At 40.4% G+C, this 22,221-nt stretch overlaps 3 protein-coding genes and 1 long non-coding RNA gene across 14 annotated transcripts in view; 3 read left to right on the forward strand and 1 right to left on the reverse strand.

The window, feature by feature from the left end:
* Positions 1-1,442: 1,442 nt before the first annotated feature.
* LOC147350486 (uncharacterized) lies at positions 1,443-6,015 on the forward strand. Its single transcript, XR_015148950.1, has 2 exons — positions 1,443-4,721; positions 5,747-6,015. It is a non-coding gene; the product is annotated as an uncharacterized LOC147350486 (long non-coding RNA).
* A 342-nt stretch (positions 6,016-6,357) lies between these two features.
* Positions 6,358-21,961, reverse strand: LOC147350487 (uncharacterized). 8 transcript variants are annotated; one of them, XR_015148948.1, is made up of 7 exons: positions 21,703-21,917; positions 12,414-14,466; positions 11,090-11,276; positions 8,723-8,812; positions 8,370-8,427; positions 7,463-7,575; positions 6,358-6,769 (listed from the first exon to the last, which is right to left on the reverse strand). XR_015148948.1 is itself a non-coding variant. In XM_086362061.1 (5 exons), the coding sequence occupies exon 5, from the start codon at positions 7,270-7,272 to the stop codon at positions 6,856-6,858; it is 417 nt and encodes a 138-aa protein (XP_086218187.1). In that variant the 5' UTR covers positions 7,273-7,575; positions 8,723-8,812; positions 11,090-11,276; positions 12,414-12,912; positions 21,703-21,961; the 3' UTR covers positions 6,358-6,855. The 8 variants fall into 8 exon arrangements, 6 of the variants coding, with proteins under 6 accessions (XP_086218187.1, XP_086218186.1, XP_086218188.1 ...); XR_015148949.1 differs by lacking the exons at positions 8,370-8,427; positions 21,703-21,917 and having other exon boundaries at positions 12,414-13,116; XM_086362061.1 differs by lacking the exon at positions 8,370-8,427 and having other exon boundaries at positions 6,358-7,575; positions 12,414-12,912; positions 21,703-21,961.
* Positions 6,993-15,880, forward strand: KGD4 (alpha-ketoglutarate dehydrogenase subunit 4). Its single transcript, XM_086362067.1, has 4 exons — positions 6,993-7,041; positions 13,115-13,178; positions 14,134-14,321; positions 15,030-15,880. Exons 1-4 carry the CDS (start codon positions 7,000-7,002, stop codon positions 15,045-15,047), a joined length of 312 nt encoding a protein of 103 aa, XP_086218193.1. The 5' UTR covers positions 6,993-6,999; the 3' UTR covers positions 15,048-15,880.
* The window catches only part of CDK7 (cyclin dependent kinase 7), a 28,350-nt gene continuing 28,090 nt past the window's right edge, over positions 21,962-22,221 (forward strand). For all 4 annotated transcript variants that reach the window (XM_086362055.1, XM_086362056.1, XM_086362058.1 and 1 more), the window contains exon 1: positions 21,962-22,141. In XM_086362055.1, the coding sequence (XP_086218181.1) occupies positions 22,076-22,141 (66 nt within the window). In that variant the 5' untranslated portion in view covers positions 21,962-22,075. The remainder of the gene's footprint in view (positions 22,142-22,221) is intronic.

Genomic DNA, 22,221 nt, shown 5'->3' on the forward strand with positions numbered 1-22,221 from the left:
TCAGTGACTTACAAGAAATACATTCTCTGTTGGATCCATGGTTTGGCTCATTATCCTAGGACCCAGGCTGAGGGAGCAGCCACTATCTGAAACACATGCTCATGGCTTATGAGGCCAAGTCAAATTATGCAAGCACATTTGATTTCTACTGAGAGCAAGTGTACATATCCACCCAGGTTCCATTGACCAAGCTCAACACTCAACCTCTCTCACAGCAGGAAGTGCTGAGTTTCAGAGTAGGGGAAAGCAAATGGATATTTGCTGAAAAGAATATAGTCTACCACAGCCTGCTACCTTGGTCTTAAATATTAATTTCCCTTCTGCATGTAGAAGATGCGCCTTTCCCCAAAGATGGTAAGCCAACAATGTCACCCAGGCATACCAGTTTCAAAGAGTCTCCAGTTATGTTCAGATGGATTCTTCCTGATCTGAAGACCCTATGACCTGAAAAGACAAATGATGTTGCTTCACACAGTCAGCAAATAATGGTGACTGGGGCAATTCTGAAATACTGCTTGGCAAAGGAAAGGAAGAGCCCTTCTAAGGGGACAGGGAATACCTTTGGGTTTGGCTCTTGTTCTTCTGTCAAGAAGCAGTTCTTTATCTGTGGTCCTTCACTCTGCCCTTTGGGAGGTTCTCCCTGTCCATTACTAACTTGGACCATATCTGAAGAGGGCATCAGAGATTATGCCCATCTGAAGAGCTTTCTCAATTGGGGACCGAAATATTTTACATCTCAAACACAGTCTAAAAATCCAGGCTAGTGGTGTCTGTGCTAATACACTTTTTCTCAAAAATGTGGGAATGATGGTTGTTTTGGTTGGCTATTTCCTCATATCAAACTGATTTACCAGCTGCCTGAGTTTGTAAATAAAGTTTTATTGGAACAAAGCCACACCCACACGTTTACATATTATCTATGGCTGCCTTTCTTCTACAATAGCATACGTTGGTCCCCTGCTTATGATGGTTCAACTTAGGATTTTTCAACTCTATGATGGTGTAAAAGCTATATGCATTCGGTAGAGACCATACTTCAAATTTTGATCTTTTCCTGGGCTAACACTCTCAGGATCTATAGTAATGGGGGCAGCAGCAGCAAGCCACATCTGTCAGCCACACAGTCACAGAGGCGAACACCGATATACTTACAACCATTCTGGTTTTCACTTTCCGTACAGTAGTCAGTAAGTTACATGACATACGCAGTACTTTAGTATAAAATAGGCTGCATTAGGTGATTTTGCCTAACTGTAGGTTAATGTAAATGTTCTGAGCACATTTAAGATTAGGTATATTAAATGCTTTTTGACTTAGGATATTTTCAACTTAGGATGGGTTTATTAGGATGTAACCCCCTCATAAGGAAGATCTGTAGTTGAACTGAACTGAGTAGCTGCAACAGATTATAGCCTCCTTCCCCCCACCCACCCCCTACAAGTTCTTCTTTTTTTTTTTTTTTAATTTTATTTATTTATGTGGCTGCTCTGGGTCTTAGTTGTAGCATGTGGGATCTAGCTCCCCGACCAGGGATCGAGCCTGGGCCCCCTGCACTGGGAGCTCAGAGTCTTAGCCACTGGACCACCAGGGAAGTCACCCTACAAGTTCTTAACAGTCATTGTCAGAGGAAGCGATTGCCCTGTAGAAAGGTCTCTTCTGACTTGTCCAATTGCTTCCTAGTAGTTTACATAGCTTGTTTCACCTCTGTTTTCTGGCAAACCAGAAGTTAGATCTAAGTGCTTTATTAAATGTAGTTTCAGATTTTTTTTAATCAAAAAAATCCACAAGTTGTTCTGGGCACTTTGTATTCGATCACATCAGGAAGCTGTCATGCATACTGAGTTCTGCCCCACAGATGTACGGCCACTGTCAGGAACAAGGTACATGGGACAAGGAAGGAGTCAAAGGCTAGGTAAGATAAGGATATTAAGAAGACACAATAGATGAGGTAGAACTGGGTGCTGTGCTCCACAGGTCCATGAAAACAGCCAAAGAACAGCAGTCAGGGTATAGACTGTTGACTAAAGAAGGATGTACAGTGTAACAGCTGAGAGTTGAGTTTTAGTCAGTGTCTTACTGAGCACTAATAGCCTCTCAGATAGCTCTGAGGAAGTGCTCTGAAGAGGTAGGGAGGAAGAGGCCAGTATATATGAGATTTTGGCTACAAAGTATGTGCAATCCAGCATATATCTTAGCAGTTTAGTTAAGGGAAACAGATACATCAGTTAATGATATTTTAGTGCTTTTCTAAGTATCGGAGGATGCAAGAATCCAGATTCATAAAACACGTCCTAAAGTATATCTAAGGGCCGTTTTTGTTTGCCTGTTCTCCCAAAGCACTGAGTGCTCCTGTTCTTTGTCCTGAATTCTTACACAGTGTCCTAGAGGTTAGCAATCAATGACTTGATCCTTGTAGAACTGGAGGGTAGACAACATTCATTGTTTCATTAATACAAGACAAAAATCACAGGACCTGGACCTCCCTGGTGGCATAGTGTGTAAGAATCCGCCTGCCAATGCAGGGGACACTGGTTCCATCCCTGATCGGAGACGATTCCACATGCCACAGAGCAACTGAGCCCATGCACCGAAACTACTGAAGTCTGCATGCTCTAGAGCCCGTGAGCCACAACTAATGAGCTTCTGTGCCACAACTACCAAAGCCCAAGTGCCCAGAGCCTGCCAGTCGCAACTACTGAAACCTATGCACCTACAGCCTGTGCCCCGCAACAAGAGAAACCACCACACTGAGAAGCCCTCCACTCGCCACGACTAGAGAGAGGAAGACCGCACACAGCGAGGAAGACCCAGTGCAGCCAAAAATAGATACAGCAGTGTATACGTGTCAAAAAAAAGGGAGAATGAGTAATCAAATGGTATGATGACAGGAGGGTGATTAAAATTGAGCAGGAAAATAAAATAGAATTTGGGAATCGAGGCAGTTTGCTGTCTCAGGTTCAGCTCCTATTGTCATTTCCATCCTGCTGCTGCTGCTAAGTCGCTTCAGTCGTGTCCAACTCTGTGTGACCCCATAGACGGCAGCCCACCAGGCTCCCCCGTCCCTGGGATTCTCCAGGCAAGAACACTGGAGTGGGTTGCCATTGCCTTCTCCAATGCATGAAAGTGAAAAGTGAAAGTGAAGTCGCTGAGTCTTGTCTGACTCTTAGCGACCCCATGGACTGCGGCCCACCAGGCTCCTCCGTCCATTGGATTTTCCAGGCAAGAAAAGTGGGGTGCCATTGCCTTCTCCGCATTTCCATCCTAGAAAGAACTAATCAAGAAGGGGCCTGGATGAGAACTCTGTGGAGTATGAATGCCAACACTTATTAAAAAAATCCACAAGTAGAGAAAAGTCAGAGCATTTTCCTGGTAGTCCTCCCCAAACAAAATTCATACCAATATGACCAGTAATTTATCCTGCATTTGACATTTTCTAATCTCATCATCAGGTATTCTGGTGAAACTTCTTGGAATTAGAGGACTTGGAAAGTTTATATTTTGGTAAAATCTCTAAACCATGGGAATTCTTTTTCCATTTTCTTCATTTCTTTCTTAAATATAATCATAAAGGAAAATGAAAAATATTAGTAGAAAAGTAGCCAAAAAGGCTACCTGTGTCTCTCGAATGACTTCAGAATGAGAATCTAGCATTGTAGATTTTCACACAGAAAGTTGCTGTTTCTCTAAATGTAAATGAAGTGTCTGTGTACTAGAAATCTAAGCTGCTGTTGCTTTTGAGCTTTCTTCCCTGCCAACTTTACTGAAGATACGGGTGGCAGACTCTTTGCGACCTCATGGACTGTGGCTTGCCAGGCTCCTCTGACCAAGTGGTTCTCCAGGCAAGAATACTGAAGTGGGTTGCCGTTTGTCACTGACAAATAAAATGCAAAATATTTAAAACTTACATTGTGATGACTTGATGTATGTGTATACTGTGAAAGGATTCCCACAATCTAGTTAACACATCCAGCACCTCAAATATTTACTTTTCCTTTTCTTGGTGAGAACACTTAAGTTCTATTTTCTTAGTAAATTTCAACTGTACAATGCAATGTCATCAACTCTAGTCACCATTTTTTTTAAAAAGGAGTTTTATTTTTTTTTTCAACTAATTTAACTGGAGAATAATTACAGTATTGTGATGGTTTTTGCCATACATCAACATGCATCGGCCACAGGTATACATGTGTGCCCCCATCCTGAACCTCCCTCCCCACCTGATCCCTCTGGGTTGTCAAAACCCAGGGGCTTTGGGTGCCCTGCTTCACGCATTGAACTTGCACTGGTCCTCTATTTTATGCCTGGTTATATGCATGTTTCAGTGCTATTCTCAAATCATCCCACCCTCTCCTTCTCCCATTGAATCTAAAAGTCTGTTCTTTACATCTATGTCTCCTTTGCTGCCCTGCATGTAAGGTCATCGGTATTGTCTTTCTAAATTTCATATATATGCATTAATATACAGTATTTGACTTTCTCTTCCTGACTTACTCCACTCTGTATAGTAGACTCCAGGTTAGTCACCATTTTTGAACTTCAAGAACACATTAGTTTTTCTGCTTACAGCAATGGGGCCTTTAAAATTTTTTTTAATATACTTTATTTTTTTTCAAGCAGTTTTAGGTTCACAGCAAAATGGAGCAGAAAGTTCAGAGAGTTCCCATATACCTACTGCTCGGACACATGTACAACCTCCCCCACTGTCGTCCCCCACTACAGCGGTAAGTTTGCTACAACCGAACCTTAACATTAACGTGTCGCTATCATCCAAAGGTTGCATATTCTATGAATTTTGATAAATATAATGGCATGTACCCACCATTATATTGATACTATCATACAGAATAGTTTCGCTGTCCTAAAAATTCCCTGTGCTCTGCCTGTTTGTCCCTCCCTCCCCCCAACCCCTGACCACCACCCTTATTTTTATTGTCTTCATAGTTTTGCCTTTTCCAGAATGTCATATAATTGGAGTCACTCAGTATGTAGTTTTGTGGGGTTTTTTTGAGTACCATCTTTTACTCCCACTGTTGATGAAAATTCAATGAATTACTGAATAGTTAAGGTCTGTGGGGGTAGGGGGGAAGGAATTTTATATAAACCAAACTGAAGATTATAATCAGGAAGCAGATTCTCAGAAAGCTCTGAGGACTGTTCTGCCTGTTAGAAGTCAAAGGCACAATCATGTACCTTTTTGAGACAAAGGACTGTATATATAAATGACAAACTGATACTTCACATGAAGTCCACAAAGCATGCTTAGTCCAGGTAAGCAGGTACAAACTGAGCGACAAGTCACTGTGACCCCTTACAGAACTGGAAAAGAACCCTATTGTTTGAAGAAGTTACATTGCCAGCCTCAGAAGAAAGAAAGAAAAGGATATGGTTGAGCAGGTGCTTCCATCTTTGAGGAGCTGTGGTTAATGTGTAATGGAGACGCACACTGCATATTAATCCACAGAGAGAATTTTGTTTAATTTTTCTTGTCCTGCCTTAAACTAAAATTTAAATGATATACATCAGTGCCTCTTTCCCCACAGCCTCCCCAGATCATATTGTCCAAACTATGGCTATTGGCCAATTTGATGGATTAAAAAAATAGTGTTTCAATGTAGTTTAAATTTTTCTTACAATAAGGAAGGTTGAATGTCTTTTAGTATTTTTAAGGGAAATTTGTTTTTCTTTTTTTTTAATTTGCCAGTTCATGTGGTTTGCCCACCTAACCACTTTATCAATCTGATTTTAGAATATGCTGCTGCTGCTGCTAAATCGCTTCAGTCGTGCGACCCCATAGACGGCAGCCCATCAGGCTCCCCCGTCCCTGGGATTCTCCAGGCAAGAACACTGGAGTGGGGTGCCATTTCCTTCTCCAATGCAGTTAAGTGAAAAGTGAAAGTGAAGTTGCTCAGTCGCGTCTGACTCCTCGCGACTCCATGGACTGCAGCCCACCAGGCTCCTCCGCCCATGGGATTTTCCAGGCAAGAGTACTGGAGTGGGGTGCCATTGCCTTCTCCATAGAATATGCTATGTGCTGCTAAAACAAGCTTTGAAAGCATTAAAAAAAAAAAAAAAAGATTCCTGGTCTCCAGAAATTCTGAATCAGAAGGGCCCATATTTAGGTTAAATAACTCCTAGATTTAGAAAACATTGACTTAGATCATCAAAACATTTGTTGCTCTAAATATTTACAATAATGTAAGGTGTTACATTACCTACAAAATGGCTGCAACATATTGTACTGTGTATTAAATTTTTAACATTGTAAACACTAATATTTACCATAGAATTTAACATTAATACAACTTGGGGGAATGATGGATGGCTCATGTTTCAAAAAAAAAAACAAACTAGAACTTCTGAGTTTTCTCAAACCCGAAGCAGGCAGCAGTTTAATATCAGGAGTAATGGTAGAGAAAGGAATCAGAAAACCAAATCAAGCAATGTTAATAAGCAACGGGAATGAACACATTGTAAAACAACTATACTTCAGTAAAAAAAAAAAAATTAACAAATTTCTAAAAACCAACGGAATATGAGACCCATAGAACCTATAGAGTAGGAATTGGCTACCACTCTTTGAGTTTGCTTCTTACTCCCCAAATTTTAACAAGATTGTTCATTTTAGGTAGCCAAAAGAATTTATATTACTTATTTGGTTTCATATTACATTTTGGACTACGCTGAAATTAAAAACTTTTCCGGGGAAGAAATGGTCCTAGGTCACTCATAGGCTGATGAACAAAATAAATCCAACATCACAAATCTTTACCTGCAAAACGAAAACAACGGGAAACACGTGGGTCAGCACCCCAGCGGGAAGAGAGGCGGGGCGGAGTCAGGCACAAGGGGGTGGGGCTAGCTCCACAGTGGAGGAGGGTCCTGCCCGGGCACCCGCCCCTCCTCCGTGACGTCACAGGCAGGGCCCGCCCCCAGCCGCGCCGGACGCCTGTTAAAACCGCGGCTCGCAAGCGCCCCGGAAGCTGCCCCTTCTCGGGGGTCATGATGGGCAGCAAGATGGCGTCTGCCAGCAGGGTCGTTCAGGTAAGGAGACTCGGTCGCCTTTCTGCGCCGTGGGCTATAGGGAAGGTGCTGACTGTAGCACCCGCGCTGGGGAGGAAAGGCGGTGGTGGAGGCTGCGCGATGACCGCGGCCCTGCCTAGGGCCAGCAGCTGCTTCCCCGGGTGTATGTGAGAATTGGACCTTGCGCTTGTTGGGACGGGCAGTGAAGCCTGGGATGGAGCTGACGATTCGAGCCAAGCCGAGGGAGTGCATCTCCGCAGGTAGGCACTTAGCTGTTGCAAAGTCCCTGGACTGCCCTCCACCGAGACCTCCTTAGCCTCTTAGCAGGCTGCAGGCTTGGCTGCCCTGGCAATATCCTGGCCAATCAGCGACCGGTATTGTCTAGGTTGTCGCGAATCAGCCAATCGGAAGGAAGGCGGTAGAGGAGTGAAAGGAAGCGAACCTTCGCTCTGACCCAGTGTCCCTTCAAGGTCTTGGGAATGGCCAGAGAACTGGCCCCGCGAGCTGCGTCCTCGCCGGATACTCTCCTCCACCAACCAGCGTCTGGTTATAGGCCTGATGGGGGAGAATGGAAAAAATATATATTTAATTTTTTCTGTAATGTTTTTTCCCTGCGTTTAGATTGGCGCTAGAGGGACTTTATCAATCCACTTATCAGTTACTAACTCCTGACAGCTTTTGTTTTTGCTTCTCCAACTGTGGTCTTTAGCTTAAGTAGGAAAATTAAACTTGGTCTATAAAGGGCTACAACCTCCACTTTTGTGGTTGTTTTACTCGAGTTTTTTTCCAACTCAAATTGCATTATTGTACAATTAACTTTTAACTTTGATATGAGAAGTGCATTTCCCTTTCCACAAGTACGTCTCTTGAAAGACTTTTTCTTACAGTTATTTCACTCTGGAATATAATCTTAGATCCCAGTCTTTGCTCCTATTGCAATGAATGATCCTCACTTATTCATTCAGTGTGTAGTTATTAAGCCTTAATTAAAGATTTTGTGAAGACAGAAGAACACCTGACAAAGGACTGGTATCCTTAATAGATAATTATATATATCAATAATATATAGCCCAGTTTTTTAAATGGGTAAAAAAACTTGATATTGCACAAAGCAAGATATTTGAATGAGCACTAAGCCAGTGAAAGGATGTTCAACATGATTACTTTCCAGGGAAATGCAAATTAAAACCAGGAAACCACCAAAATTATTAAAAAGACTGACACTGCCAAGTGGTGATGAGAAAACAAAGCACCCGAAACTCTCATACATTACTGGTGGGAATATAAAAAGGTATAGCCACTTTGGAAAACTGTTTTGTGGGCCTTTACTACTAGTTAGACATACCTACCCTATGTCCCAGCAGTCTTACTCATAGGTTTATACCCCAGAGAAATGAGTGCATATACCTATTTAAAAAACAAGATAAAAATGTTCATAGTTGCTTTATTCATAGTAACACCTAAACCAGAAAATATCCAAATATCCATTAGCAATATAAAGTGTGGTAGACTTGTTAAAGTGGAACAGCACACAGCAATAATAAAGTACTATTAATACATGCAACAAAAAAGATGCTGTGAGATACAGAATAAGGAATGGGCTGTCCACTTCTAACAGAGCTGCGAAGACTTATATTCACATTCATAATACAAAGCAGTACGTGCTGACAACATGTTAACATTAGCAAAATGTGTTGGGTACCTCTGTGCCAGGCCTGTGCTCAGTGCTGGGACCACAGTGCCAACAGGATAATACATGGTGCTTCCACAGAGCTTAGAACTTGATCGGTATCTGAAGAGAGAGTAGTATTTCAGCAGACTGGCACAAACTGATAGGAATTCTCAAAGCATGGTGTCACCATTAAGTAGAGGAATTTGGCTGGATGCAGGGTATTTAAAAATAATTTTAGAAGAGTAAGTTATAAATGCTTGCTGAATGCCAAGCAGTGTATATTTGATACGTTTGGGATGATGCAGTAGTAGAGAGGAGATAATCATGTAGGAAATCATTTAACTGTATAAGACAGGGGAAGAAGGTAGGTAGGTGGGTTAATTCAGGGTTTGAGATTCACAGCAAGGCAGTTGAGAGTGCTAGGAGGTTGCTCAGTGGATTGTGGGTCTAGGCTAGATGAAAAAGGAAGTAAAGTCAAGATGGAACCAGTTGACTGGGAGAAAAGGGAGAGATCAAGGAAATGAAGGGCTGGCTGAAACTGATAGTGGGAAATAACAAAGAAGAGAGTTAAAAGGCTGTAGTTGAGTTTGGCTTTTAGGTTAAGATTTTAGGGATGCTACAGCTCTGAACTCAGTAAAGAATTAAGAATAAAAGAAAAGAACCTTTCAGGAATAGACGCTAAACTGGAAAGAACACAAAGGTCAATGGGCAACTTAGAAGTTTTCCTGAAGTAAATAGTAGAGGAAAGGAGAAAAAGGATTAAAAACACACAGATAATGATTGAGGCCTGCGCAGGTCCCAACCTGTCCGTGGTTTGGAGTTGCTATCCGCCTCATAAAGCAAAGTAAGTAGAGGCTTGGTCTTCTGGGAAGGCAAGAGTTGTCTTCTCCTCTGAAAAAGCCTCTAACATGGTCGACTTTGGCATCTTCCAAGAATCGTAGGGCAGGGATTGAGGCGGCATGAGGCTGGGTTTTCAGTTGAGGTAGAGAGAGAAGACAGTAGTTCTAACCAGAAGGTCCAGAGTGGAGTGTCGTTTCCTCCAGAACGCGTCACTTTTAACTTAGCCTGGGCTTCATGAATCATAGAAGTGGATTCTTTCATAAAATAAGTTTCCCCAAAAAATCAAAGATCATGAAAAAAGATTAAAGGGATTCAGAGAATGCCATAGAAGTAGATAAAGACAAGATGAAGCAACTTTTGTATAGTAAGTCTCTGAAAAAGTGAAAATAGAGTTGACCAAGTCTCAATACCTATAATTTAATAGAACTTTCCTGATACAAAAAGAGACTTAAAGTTATACCTTGTAGTTGAGAGATTTGACCTAGTTTGTTGACCAACGGGTATATTCTAGTAAAATCATTGACTTATAAAGAAAAGAATTATTTGGTGATCCAAGCAATAAGACCAAGCACTTACTAAGTTATCAAAGTTTTCAACAATAATACTTCTTAAAGGAAAACATGTGGATACCACATTTAAGGTAGTTAAGGAAAGAAAATGTAAACCTAAGCTTTATCTAGCTGCACTAACCTTCAAGTATAAAGGCCACAAACTCTTCTAAACCTTTAATAACTCAGGGAATACTGTTCCCCAAAGCTCTTCCTACTAGCTCTCCCAGGGAATGAGCATCAGACAACTAAGGAGTACTTAGTTCTACTTGTAGCTGTTTTAACACAGGAACTGGATATAATCACTGAGTGTATTTAACTGTAGAATTAAGGCTAGATAATGCAGAGAAGGGAGAAAGACTTGTTGGTAGTATTTGCTCTGACAGTATATATCTAGTAAGACTTTTTAAACGGAGGAATAAGAGGAAGAGTATACAGAAAGTAGAATAAACTTGTAATTGCCTCTAGTTATTAACTGGTAGTAAAAGATGGGGAGGGGTGGCAGAGACGAGATTACCATCAATTACCTTCATTCTTTCTAGTGATAATGAACCAATAGATAGTATCTCAGAAACAGGCAATTAAGAATATTATCTAAAGGTAACAGCATAATATAAACATTATACAAAAGTACAGCTCTTTCTAAATACCAAAAAACCACCAACCAGCCTACCAACCAACCCCACAAATGAAAGCAAAGAAAAAGATCATAGGACAAAGAATGTTAAATAATGATATGACAGAAAATATACCAAGTTTATGAGTTATAAATGTAAGTGGTCTCACTCCCCTTTTAAAAGTGTTCTCAGGTTGGCCAGCAAATGAATAGGCAGTGTTATATGAGGCACAGCTGAAACTAAGAGACTTAGAAAGGTACAAATAAAGGGAGAGCCAACTGATCTGTAAAAGCATATTACTATGCTTTTAAGTGTACAAAAACTGTTGAAATGGACTCTTTCTCTCTGGTATATGTACATACATTTAAGTGTGTGTATACATATTCACTTGCCTGTAGAGTTAACCCTGACTGACAAATGGTCTGTTCGCTCATTTGTCTGATGGTTGCTGAGCATGTACTGGGTGCTGCTGCAGAAGTACTTCATTTTCCATCTCTGCCCTTCCAGGAACTTTGCTGTCCTGTAGTCATTGGCTCATTAAGGTGTCCTCTACACAGTACTCTTAAGATGTTCAGGTTGCTGTGGAAACATAGGAGTCTTTTTTAAATCGAATTTAGGGATGGGGAATCTTCTTAAGAGTGACAGTTGAGCTGTTTTACAAGATAGTCAGGTAAAAGCAGAGACATGGACTTAGGGTGGAACCAGGGAGAGATTTCCTGCCAGAGCACGTGAGCTCTCAGTTGAATGAGGGTGGAAATGGTCTGATGAGTTAGGGAAATAAAAAGTACTTCAGAGTACCTGGAGTGAATGGTACCATGGTGGGGAATGAGACTGGAGAGGTAGGGAGAGGCCAGATCATGATGGACCTGTAGGTGCCAAATGCCAGTTTGAAGTTTATCCTGAAAAACATCAGCCTGGAAGATGGATAGAACACTCTTTCAAGAAGCCTGGCTCTGAAAAGAAAGTTACTAGACAGTGTAAGAAGTTATTTTTAGGGTTCTGTTTATTAGTCTTAGCATTTTATATATATTCAGATGATTTCATACTGAAAGTTCTGCTTAAGTTCCTCTATAGCATTATCTGGAATTTTTAGTGATAAAAAATTAATACTCTTCAAATAGCTTATTAAAAAGTTATGTAAATACATGTATTTCTATGGGAGTAGGAAAAAGAATAAAGTCAAGAGTTATCAGATGTTTAAAGCTATTTTATGTGTGTTTTGAGCTTATAGATGTTTTTTTCTTTCTGCTTTTCTGTGTTTTTACCAGTTTTTTGTACATAGAACATGTATTACTTTTGTTGTCAGAAAAAGTTTTTTTGATTACCTGATTTTCTGTATGCTTTTTACCCTATTCTAAACTGCTGCTGCTGCTGCTGCTAAGTCGCTTCAGTCGTCTCCGACTCTGTGTGACCCCATAGACGGCAGCCCACCAGACTCCCCTGTCCCTGGGATTCTCCAGGCAAGAACACTGGAGTGGGTTGCCATTTCCTTCTCCAATGCAGGAAAGTGAAAAGTGAAAGTGAAGTCGCTCAGTCGTGTCAGACTCTTGGCGACCCCATGGACTGCAGCCCACCAGGCTCCTCCATCCATGGGATTTTCTAGGCAAGAGTACTGGAGTGGGGTGCCATTGCCTTCTCCGATTCTAAACTACTAAGTATTAAAACATAGTACAGAGACAATAGTCAGTACAAGTCAAGGAAACTTCCAGTTCTTACCAGTCAGCAGGGTGATTTAGAAGTCACGCAGTGTAAAATCCATGTCACCTTATACGGTTGTTCTGAGGTCAGTTGGCAGTACAGTACAATGTTTTGTGATGTATGAAGTACAAATTTATTATGCATATCAAATAATATAAACAATGAATAGTTCATAGACTAGCTATCCTTGCTGGGGAAGAGTAAAATTATGTATTCCTTTGTGGCTGTACTGGTTCTTCGTTGCAGCCCAGGCTTTCTCTAGTTGCTGCGAGCAGGGGCTGCTCTTCCCTGTGGTGCGTGGGCTTCTCACTGTGGCGGCTTCTCTGGTTGTGGACCATAGGCTCTATGTTGGCTCCACGTGGGCTCCAGTTGTTGCAGCACGTGGGATGAGTAGTTGCAGCTGATGGGCTCTAGAGCACAGGCTTTGTAGTTCTGGCGCTTAGGCTTAGTTATTCTGCATCATGTGGAAATTGCCTGGACCGGAGTGAACTGTGTCCCCTGCATCGGCAGGTGGATTCTGAATCCATTGTGCCACAAGGGAAATACAAGAATAAAATTTAAAAGTAATTTTTTTAATAGAAAATTTAAAGTTGCTGTCAAGTACTAAGTTATTTTAACAAAGGTATCTGCTTGTGGGATTCAGTAGATTATTTCTTATGTAGTTAATGAGGTTATCTTAGTACTTCATTTCTTTCTCATGCATTATATTTTTCTTTTAGGTAGTCAAGCCACATACTCCATTAATAAGGTTCCCTGATAGAAGAGACAATCCTAAACCAAATGGTAAGCTGCAGTTTATTTAGGCTAAAAAAATATGTACAATCAGATCCATATATGAATATTTTATTATAGACTATTTTTCATTTTAAAATCAGGTTGACAATTGTAGCTTAGGTCACAGTGGTATGTTAGGTTGCGTTAACTAACTTCTGTTACTTACTTTTAAAAAGTAGTAACTTAACAGTAGGTATTTCTGAATTTTTGGTTATATTGAGTTTATATATGGGAATTTTTGTTCTACCTTTTCTTCTGTCCTTCAGAAGAATCTCCCATGTTTATATCTGCAGACTTTATGATGAATAATCACCATTCTATATCTTTCTCCCAGCTAACCTCTTTCTCATTCACTGATATATGTGTTCATTCAATCAGTAAATATTTCTTGGATTGCCTTAGAACTTAGTAGTCATTACCCATTAAAAGTAACTGAAGATTCTGAACAAGTTCTGTTTTTCTTTTACTGATCTGTCACTGTCTTTATTATAAGATACCCAACCTTTAATTCAGGGAGAATTTTAATAAATTTTATATGGATATTTTTAACTTATTGTAACTCTTGAAGAATTTATAGGTGACAGACAAGTCTGGAGAAAACAAATCTCATCTCCATTTTCCAACTTTTTTATTCTCCATTGTATGATACTACCTGTAATCTCTACCATAGGGCAAAACTTAAGTAATGTCAGTTATCCACATGGATTGAACTCCACTACCTAAAAATTTCATTATTTTATGAACTTACTCAATTTAGTAGTTCACTCACTTAAAACTACCTCATTTGCTTTAAAACCAACTTATGAAACTACATAGCTACCCAACCAAGTTACTCTATAATACTTACCTCTTGGATTTATAATACTTATCATTTTAAGAATACCTTGATGATTCAATAATAACTCAAAATAGTATTTTAAGACTCTGAACAATCCCTCTAAGTTGGGGTTTTTTTAAATTTCAGTATCAGAAGTTCTACGATCAGCAGGACTACCATCTCATACTTCTTCAATTTCACAGCATTCTAAGGGAAGTAAATCGCCAGACTGGCTGATGCATCAGGGTCCACCAGACACGGCAGAGATGATAAAAACTTTACCTCAGAAATACAGAAGGAAACTTGTGTCTCAAGAAGAAATTGAATTTATCCAAGTATGTTGTTGCTCTTTATCCCAATACTGTGGAAGACACCTTCACATTATTAGCTTTGGAGTTTCAGCTGCTGATTTACATGTTCTTCCAATTGTCTTGTCAAGGTGTGTCCATCCTAAGACAGGGATGGTCAGGTAGGCCAGGCCTATGAGAAGTAAATGGTGTTTGAGCCCTTGGTGAATGTGCTTGGAAGAATATATGTGTAGAAGTATATAGTATGGAAATAGCAAAATACATATACCCCATGAAAAAAAGCTCTTTATGGTCCTCATTAATTTTTAAAAAATATTTAGTTTATTTTAAATTCTTTATTTGGCTGCATCTGTTTGGTTTTTGTTGTTATTGTTTTACTTGTAGGCATTTTGAATCTTTGATCATTGAGGCATGTGAGCTCTTTAGTTCCAGCATGCAGACTCTTAAGTTGTGGCATGTGGGATCTAGTTCCTGACCAGGGTTCTCATTAATTTTTTTATAGCGTAAAGGACCAAGAAATTCGAGGACCATTGACCTACGTCAACCTTGAGTCCCTTTCAGATCTGAAATTCTTTATAATATTGATAGGAGAGCCCAAAAGCTATGAAAAGTCTGAAATTGGTTTTAAGACCTAAAGATCATTGCTTTAAAATGTCTCAGATTTGTACAGTTGCCATGAATATTTTCTTTGTAAATGAAACACCTAATCTTATTGCTTTATTTCTTCTTTTTCAGCGTGGAGGTCCAGAATAATCACTGATAATGTGGCTCTAATATTTGTCATCAGATAAAGAAGAGTCTTTCTAAAAAAGGACTTCCAGAATGACAAATGAAAAATTGTATATTAAACAACTTTAATAAATATTCTGTAAAAAGGAAAAAAAAGATGAAGTATAGAAAATTTAGATGGACACTTATGTCTCCTAATTTATGTATCTTGGTCAGCTTCTCTATAAGCTTACCTGATTGTTTATATACTTTATACCTTAATTAAAGTATACATTTTAAAATGTTAGCCTATTAATTTACTCTTGATTATCAAGCATAACAGTGTTGAACTATTGAAAGCACTCAATGTCTAGTGAACCGTCAAAGGCTTCCAGTAATTTCACTTTTCTTTCAGTTTCCATTTAAACATAGAAAATATTTGGCAGAATTGCAGCTTTCTAGAAGTAATTTTCCTGAACTTGAATGAGGATCCGTGAAATAATAACTCCATTATTTGTTCTTACTTCTCAGTGTTTTTGCATTCACAAAATTACTGGAGTATAACTCGCTTATTAACAAGCATATCCTACTTTAAATGATAAAAATATACCCATGGTAAAACAGGTGACTTTGTGATATTAAGACTAGGGAGTTAACACATAATATTATATGTAACCTGTATTCAGAAAAGAAATGCCAGAGTATAAAATGGAAAATGAGATAAAAATAAATATAGCATACAAGTAACATTTGACCAGAAATTGTAATTTATTATGTTTTCAGGGGGGTTAAGAAAGTCTTGTTCTTTGGTTTATCTCTTTCTTTTGATTGTGATCATGTATACAAATCCTGATAATCATAAACTTTCTCAAACTTAATTGTCTGAAAGTCTCATAAAATCAACCTATTTACCTTAAGTCAATTAACAGAATTTTGATAGGGTCTTCCTGTGCCAAGGGTATGTATAATTGTGAAAATAAAGCCTCACAAAGTGAAATAAATTCTCTTCCATACCTTTAATGATTTGTAGAATATACTTTAAAGAAATCATCCCTAATAGTAAGGGTAATTCATGAGTAATAGAGTAGAATTGTTGTGTTTGCCCAGTTACATATGGATTAATCTTTATACTTATTTTGTTTTTTCTACTGTTTCAGAGTTGATCTGCTCTTTGTGTAAATTCTGTATTGTGGCCTATTATAAATGTTACCCAACTCAAATGTGAGATAGGAATTTGGTGCTAGCAATAAGCTACTCTGGTAATGCATGAGAAATAAATGACTCAGGATTTCTTTTTTATTATTTAAAAAATGTATTTGGAAAAATTTCTTAAAAACCAGTACTATTCTCTTTTTTCTCCTTAGCTTTCTTATTTCAGTAAAAAGAAGCTCATGGCAAGTTTTTTCTTCTTTCAGAAACAGTAGGTTCAGGAGATGAAGAGTGGCTTAAGTAATACTGTGGGCTGGCAGTTAGAAACCCCAGCACTGGAACTGAGGGCCACCTTTCCTACAGCTGCTGCCATGAAAGTTCCAATGAAAAAATATATCACTTTTATATAATTTATGACTAGAGGCATGACAAAAGGATATTAGTGGGAACTGCTGTCATAGGATGAGCTCCCAAGGAGGATAGTGTCATAGAAAGAATTTGGGTTTAGCTTTAATAGCTTGTATACTCATGTAGGAGTTAAACACTTAAGTATCTGTAACCATTAGTGAATTGCTTAGTTTGTCCAACTGGCAGTTTTTTCTCCAGTACTATACAGTTTGATAGGCAGGATCAAATTAGTGTATTGACTGTTGCTGTTGCTGTTCAGTCCCTTAGTTATGTCCGACTCTGTGACCTCATGAAATACAGCATGCCAGGCCCCTCTGTCCTCCACCATTTCCCGGAGTTTGCTCAAGTTCATGTCCACTGAGTTGGTGATGCTAACACCTTCTGCTACCCCTTTTTCCTTTTGCCTTCAATCTTTCCCAGCATCACAGTCTTTTCCAATGAGTTGGTTCTTCACATGAAGTGGCCAAAGTATTGGAGCTTCAGCTTCAGCAGCAGTCCTTCCAATGGATATTCAGGGTTGATTTTCTTTTGGACTGACTTGTTTGATCTCCTTGCTGTCCAAGGAACACTCAGGTCTTCTTAGTGCAGTTGCTCAGTCGTGTCTGACTCTTTGCGACCCCATGAATCGCAGCACACCAGGCCTCCCTGTCCATCACCAACTCCCGGAGTTCACTCAAACTCACATCCATCAAGTCAGTGATGCCATCTAGCCATCTCATCTTCTGTTGTCCCCTTCTCCTCCTGCCCCCAATCCCTCCCAGCATCAGAGTCTTCCAGTGAGTCAACTCTTCGCATGAGGTGGCCAAAGTACTGGAGTTTCAGCTTTAGCATCATTCCTTCCAAAGAAATCCCAGGGTTGATCTCCTTTAGAATGGACTGGTTGGATCTCCTTGCAGTCCAAGGGACTCTCAGGAGTCTTCTCCAACACCACAGTTCAAAAGCATCAATTCTTTGGTGCTCAGCTTTCTTCACAGTCCAACTCTCACATCCACACATGACTACTGGAAAAACCATAGCCTTGACTAGATGGACCTTTGTTGGCAAAGTAATGTCTCTGCTTTTGAATATGCCATCTAGGTTGGTCATAACTTTCCTTCCAAGTAGTAAGCGTCTTTTAATTTCATGGCTGCAATCACCATCTGCAGTGATTTTGGAGCCCAAAAAAATAAAGTCTGACACTTTCCACTGTTTCTCCATCTATTTCCCATGAAGTGATGGGATCAGATGCCATGATCTTTGTTTTTTGAATGTTGAGTTTTAAGCCAGCTTTCTCACTCCCACCTTCATCAAGAGGCTCTTCAGTTCCTCTTCACTTTCTGCCGTTAGAGTGGTATCATCTGCATATCTGAAGTTGTTGATATTTCTCCCAGAAATCTTGATTCCAGCTTGTGAGTCATCCAGCCCAGTGTTTCGTATGATGTACTCTGCATATAAGTTAAATAAGCAGGGTGACAATATATAGCCTTGTCGTACACCTTTCCCAGTTTGGAACCAATCAGTTGTTCCATGTCTGGGTCTAAATGTTTCTTGACCCATATATAGACTTTCTCAGGATGACAGGTAAGGTGGTCTGGTACTCCGTTCTCTTTTTAAGAATTTTCCACTGTTTGTTGTGATCCACACAGTCAAAGGCTTCAGTGTACTCAATGGAGCAGAAGTAGATGTTTTTCTAGAACTCCGTTGCTTTCTCTGTGATTCAACAAATGTTGGCAATTTGATCTCTGGTTCTTCTGCCTCTTCGAAACCGAGCTTCCACATCTGGAAGTACTTGGTTCATGTATTGTCCATTACTTTGTAACAAAGCACCCCAAAACTTAGTGGCTAAAAACAATAATCACTTCACAGCTCATGGTTTCTCTAGGTCAGGAATTCTGGAACAGCTTGCCTGGGCAGTTCTGCTCAGTGTCTCTCATAAGGTTGCAGTCAATGCCACCTGGGGCTGGACCATCTAGCTCCAACAAGATAGCTAACTCACTTTGCTGGCAGGTTGATGCTGGCTGTTGGTAGGAGGCCTCAATTCTCTACCTAGGCCTCTCCACAAGGCTCCCCAAATGAATTCACAACATGATGGCTGACATCCCCAGAGGAGGTGATCTAAGTTAAAAGCAGAAACAGCAATCCCTCTGATCTACACCCACTATACAAATTCATTTCTGCTATACTCTGTTCGTTACAGAAAATAGTCCATTTCATTGAGGAAACTACCCAAATGCATTCATACCAGAAGGCAAGAATCATTAGGACCATCTTAGAAGCTGATTTCCACTGGTGTGTAAAAGTGCCTTGTTAACTGTAAAATGCTATACACATGCTTAATGGTATTTCATATTTATACAGTGACCTAATGGACCCAGAATATCACTTAGACATTGCCTTTGTTACCCTATTTAAAAAGTTCCAAAATAGAAATTCACTTGTCTAAAGTATGGTTTAGTGGGCTTATCAATTTATATGCCATGGCACACTTGGGAACCTCAAGCCTCAAATTTAGTTCACTATTTAGCTTGTTTCTACAAGTGAGAATAGATTACTGTTACAGTGATGTCTTTTAGAAGGAACTGTGACCTAAGTCACACACCATATATCACTAGCTATGACTTGCCACAATTAAGAGAGAGAGTGATAGAGATGGTGTGTTTTCTATGATGTAGGAGAATTTTGCTTACTGAATATATCAGCACTCAATAAAGACCCAAGTGGTGACAAAGAGTTGGAAGGTGACCAATAACAGTTATTGCTAACATAAACTGAGCACTGTTGGACAGTATCCTAAGGGTTTTTGAAGTGTGCAGTCATTTAAGCCTTGTAGCAGCCCAGTGAGCAGGTCCTATTACACAAGAGGAAACTAGCAACAGAAAGGTTAAATGATGTGCCTAAATCATAAATCTAGTAAATGAATATTTGTGGGTCCAATATTCATATGCAGGTAGTCTAGATCCAGAGCAAGGACTCAACTTTTACACTATATTACCTTGAGTAAGTTGTCAGCTTTTGTATTCTGCTGCCTTCTTCAATATAACTCTGAAAATCAGGATTCTCAACTCTCAGAAACATTAAATCAGTTCAGTTGCTCAGTCATGTCCGACTCTTTGCAACCCCATGGACTGCAGCACACCAGGCTTCCCTGTCCATCACCAACTCCGAAGCCAGCTCAAACTCATGTCCATTGAATCAACGATGCCATCCAATCATTTCATGCTCTGTCATCCCCTTCTCCTGCCTTCAGTCTTTCCCTGCATCAGCGTCTTTTCCAATGAGTCAGTTCTTCACGTCAGGTGGCCAAAGTTTTGGAGTTTCAGCTTCAGCATCAGTCCTTCCAATGAATATCCAGGACTGATTTCCTTTAAGATTGACTGTTTTGATCTCTGTGCCATCCAAGGGACTCTCAAGAGTCTTCCCCAACACCACAGTTCAAAAGCATCAGTTCTTCAGTGCTCAGCTTTCTTTATGGTCCAACTCTCACATCCATACATGACTGCTGGAAGAACCATAGCTTTGACTGTATTTACCAACTTTGTTGATAAGTAATGTCCCTGCTTTTTAATATGCTGTCTAGGTAGGTTATAGCTTTTCTTCCAAGGAGCAAGCATCTTTTAATTTCATGGCTGCAGTCACCATCTTCAGTGATTTTGGAGCCCAAGAAAATAAAGTCTGTCACTGTTTCCATTGTTTCACCATCTATTCACCATGAGGTGATGGGACCAGATGCCATCATCTTTGATTTTTTGAATGCTGAGTTTTAACCCAGCTTTTTCACTTACCTCTTTCATCAAGAGGCTCTTTAGTTCTTCTTCGCTTCCAGACATAAGGGTGGTGTCATCTGCATATCTGAGGTTATTGATATTTCTCCTGGAAATCTTGATTCCAGCTTGTGCTTCATCCAGCCCAGCATTTTGCATAATGTACTCTGCATATAAGTTAAATAAGCAGTGTGACAATATACAGCCTTGATGTACTCCTTTCCCAGTTTGGAACCAGTCCGTTTTTCCATGTCCATTTCTAACTGTTGCTTTGTGACCTGGACACAGATTTCTCAGGAGGCAGGTAAGGTGGTCTATTTCCATCTCTCTAAGAATGTTAAATTCTTAAAACATTAAATGCTCCAGCTCAAAACCTTAGAATTATCCTTTTCTTTTCCATAACCCATATTAAGTGTCAGCAAATCTATTGTCTAGAAGCTAAACTGGTACTCTCAATACAATCACCTGGATCACTGCAAAAATTATTTAACTGGCCTTCTTGCTTCTCCTTGCCCCTCTAAGTTTATAGTGTAATTTCTCACAACAAAGGGAGGCTTTTAAAACATTAAGTCAGATATCATTTATCGGCTCAAAACTTTGCAGTGGTTTTTCAGTAATATCTTTCTGGTAACACCCTATTTAAAATCACAAACCCTACTATCTATTCCCTTTCCCTGCTTTACTATCTCAGTAGCACTGGTCACTATGTATTATAGCGTATTTTAATTGTTTTGTTAGCTCCTCCCATTGGAAGGCAGGGATCTTTGTTTTTAGCTGGCTGATTTCTCAGAGTCTGCAACAGAGCCCAACATACAGTAAGCACTCAATATATATTCTTTAAATATATGAATTAATGTGTTTGTTGATTTGTATGAAAAGCGAATAAAGTCGGGTACTGATTACAGTTAACCATTGAGCACTATGCCTAAAACTTTGTGCAAGTATCATTTAATCCTCGCAACCGCCTACGATGAAATCTATTAGTTCCTTCCACCTTACAGGGTGAAAAACTGATGGTCAGAAGTCTGTTCCACAGCACGAAATTGTTCAGCTTACTAGGAATTTGTTTGCCTGAATGTGCTTCTTCATAAAGGACTAAGAATGCCTCTTGACCAGACCTTAAGAACTAGCACTCGCTTCAGTTCAGTTCAGTCACTCAGTCTTGTCTGACTCTGTGACCACATGGACTACAGCACGCCAGGCTTCCCTGTCCATCACCAACTCCCGGAGCCTACTCAAACTCATATCCATCCAGTCGGTGATACCATCCAACTCTGCTTAAGTAACTTGAAATTGTCGGCTTGGGGGGGGGGGGGGGGTCCATGGTAACCATGGTGACAGGATAGCCTTGAGCAAAAACCAGAGATCAGAGACAAGGCCAAGCCTTCCACACCCATACACACCTATTAAATCCTGAACTCAGAGCGCTGATCGGTCCTCAGTAGTGAAGAAAATACCTGTTGAAACGGTAACAGGGCGACACACTAGCTACCTGTAAGAGGACCACGCCTCCGGTACTATCTGCGGTCACGTGAGCAGACGGGGCCGAGTCAGGGAAGCCCGGGAGTCCCGCCTCGCCTCGCGCAGCTTCCGTAGGGAGGGCTCTGGCCGGACCTACTTCAGAGCATCCCCGCCCACCCCGGAAGTGGGGGCGGAGCGAGTGAAGCGTCGGCGCTCAGTGGGCGGAAGTGGCTGTTGGAGGCTTTAAGGTAGCTTTAAATTCCTGCAGTCTTGGCAGCTCACCCCTTTCAGCTGGAGACGGGCTCCTCGCGACGGATGGCAGTGGACGTGAAGTCGCGAGCGAAGCGTTATGAAAAACTGGACTTCCTCGGGGAGGGACAGGTGAGGCTCTCGGGCGGGGCTCGGAGGGCCCTGAGCAGGGAGCGCCGGGCCGCCTCACACTGTCCAAAGTTTTCTCGTGG

Source organism: Bos grunniens, chromosome 20 (genome assembly GCF_055505025.1).
Source record: "Bos grunniens cultivar Pamir isolate PY7600 chromosome 20, Bosgru_T2T1.0, whole genome shotgun sequence".
Classification (NCBI taxonomy): Eukaryota; Metazoa; Chordata; class Mammalia; order Artiodactyla; family Bovidae; genus Bos; species Bos grunniens.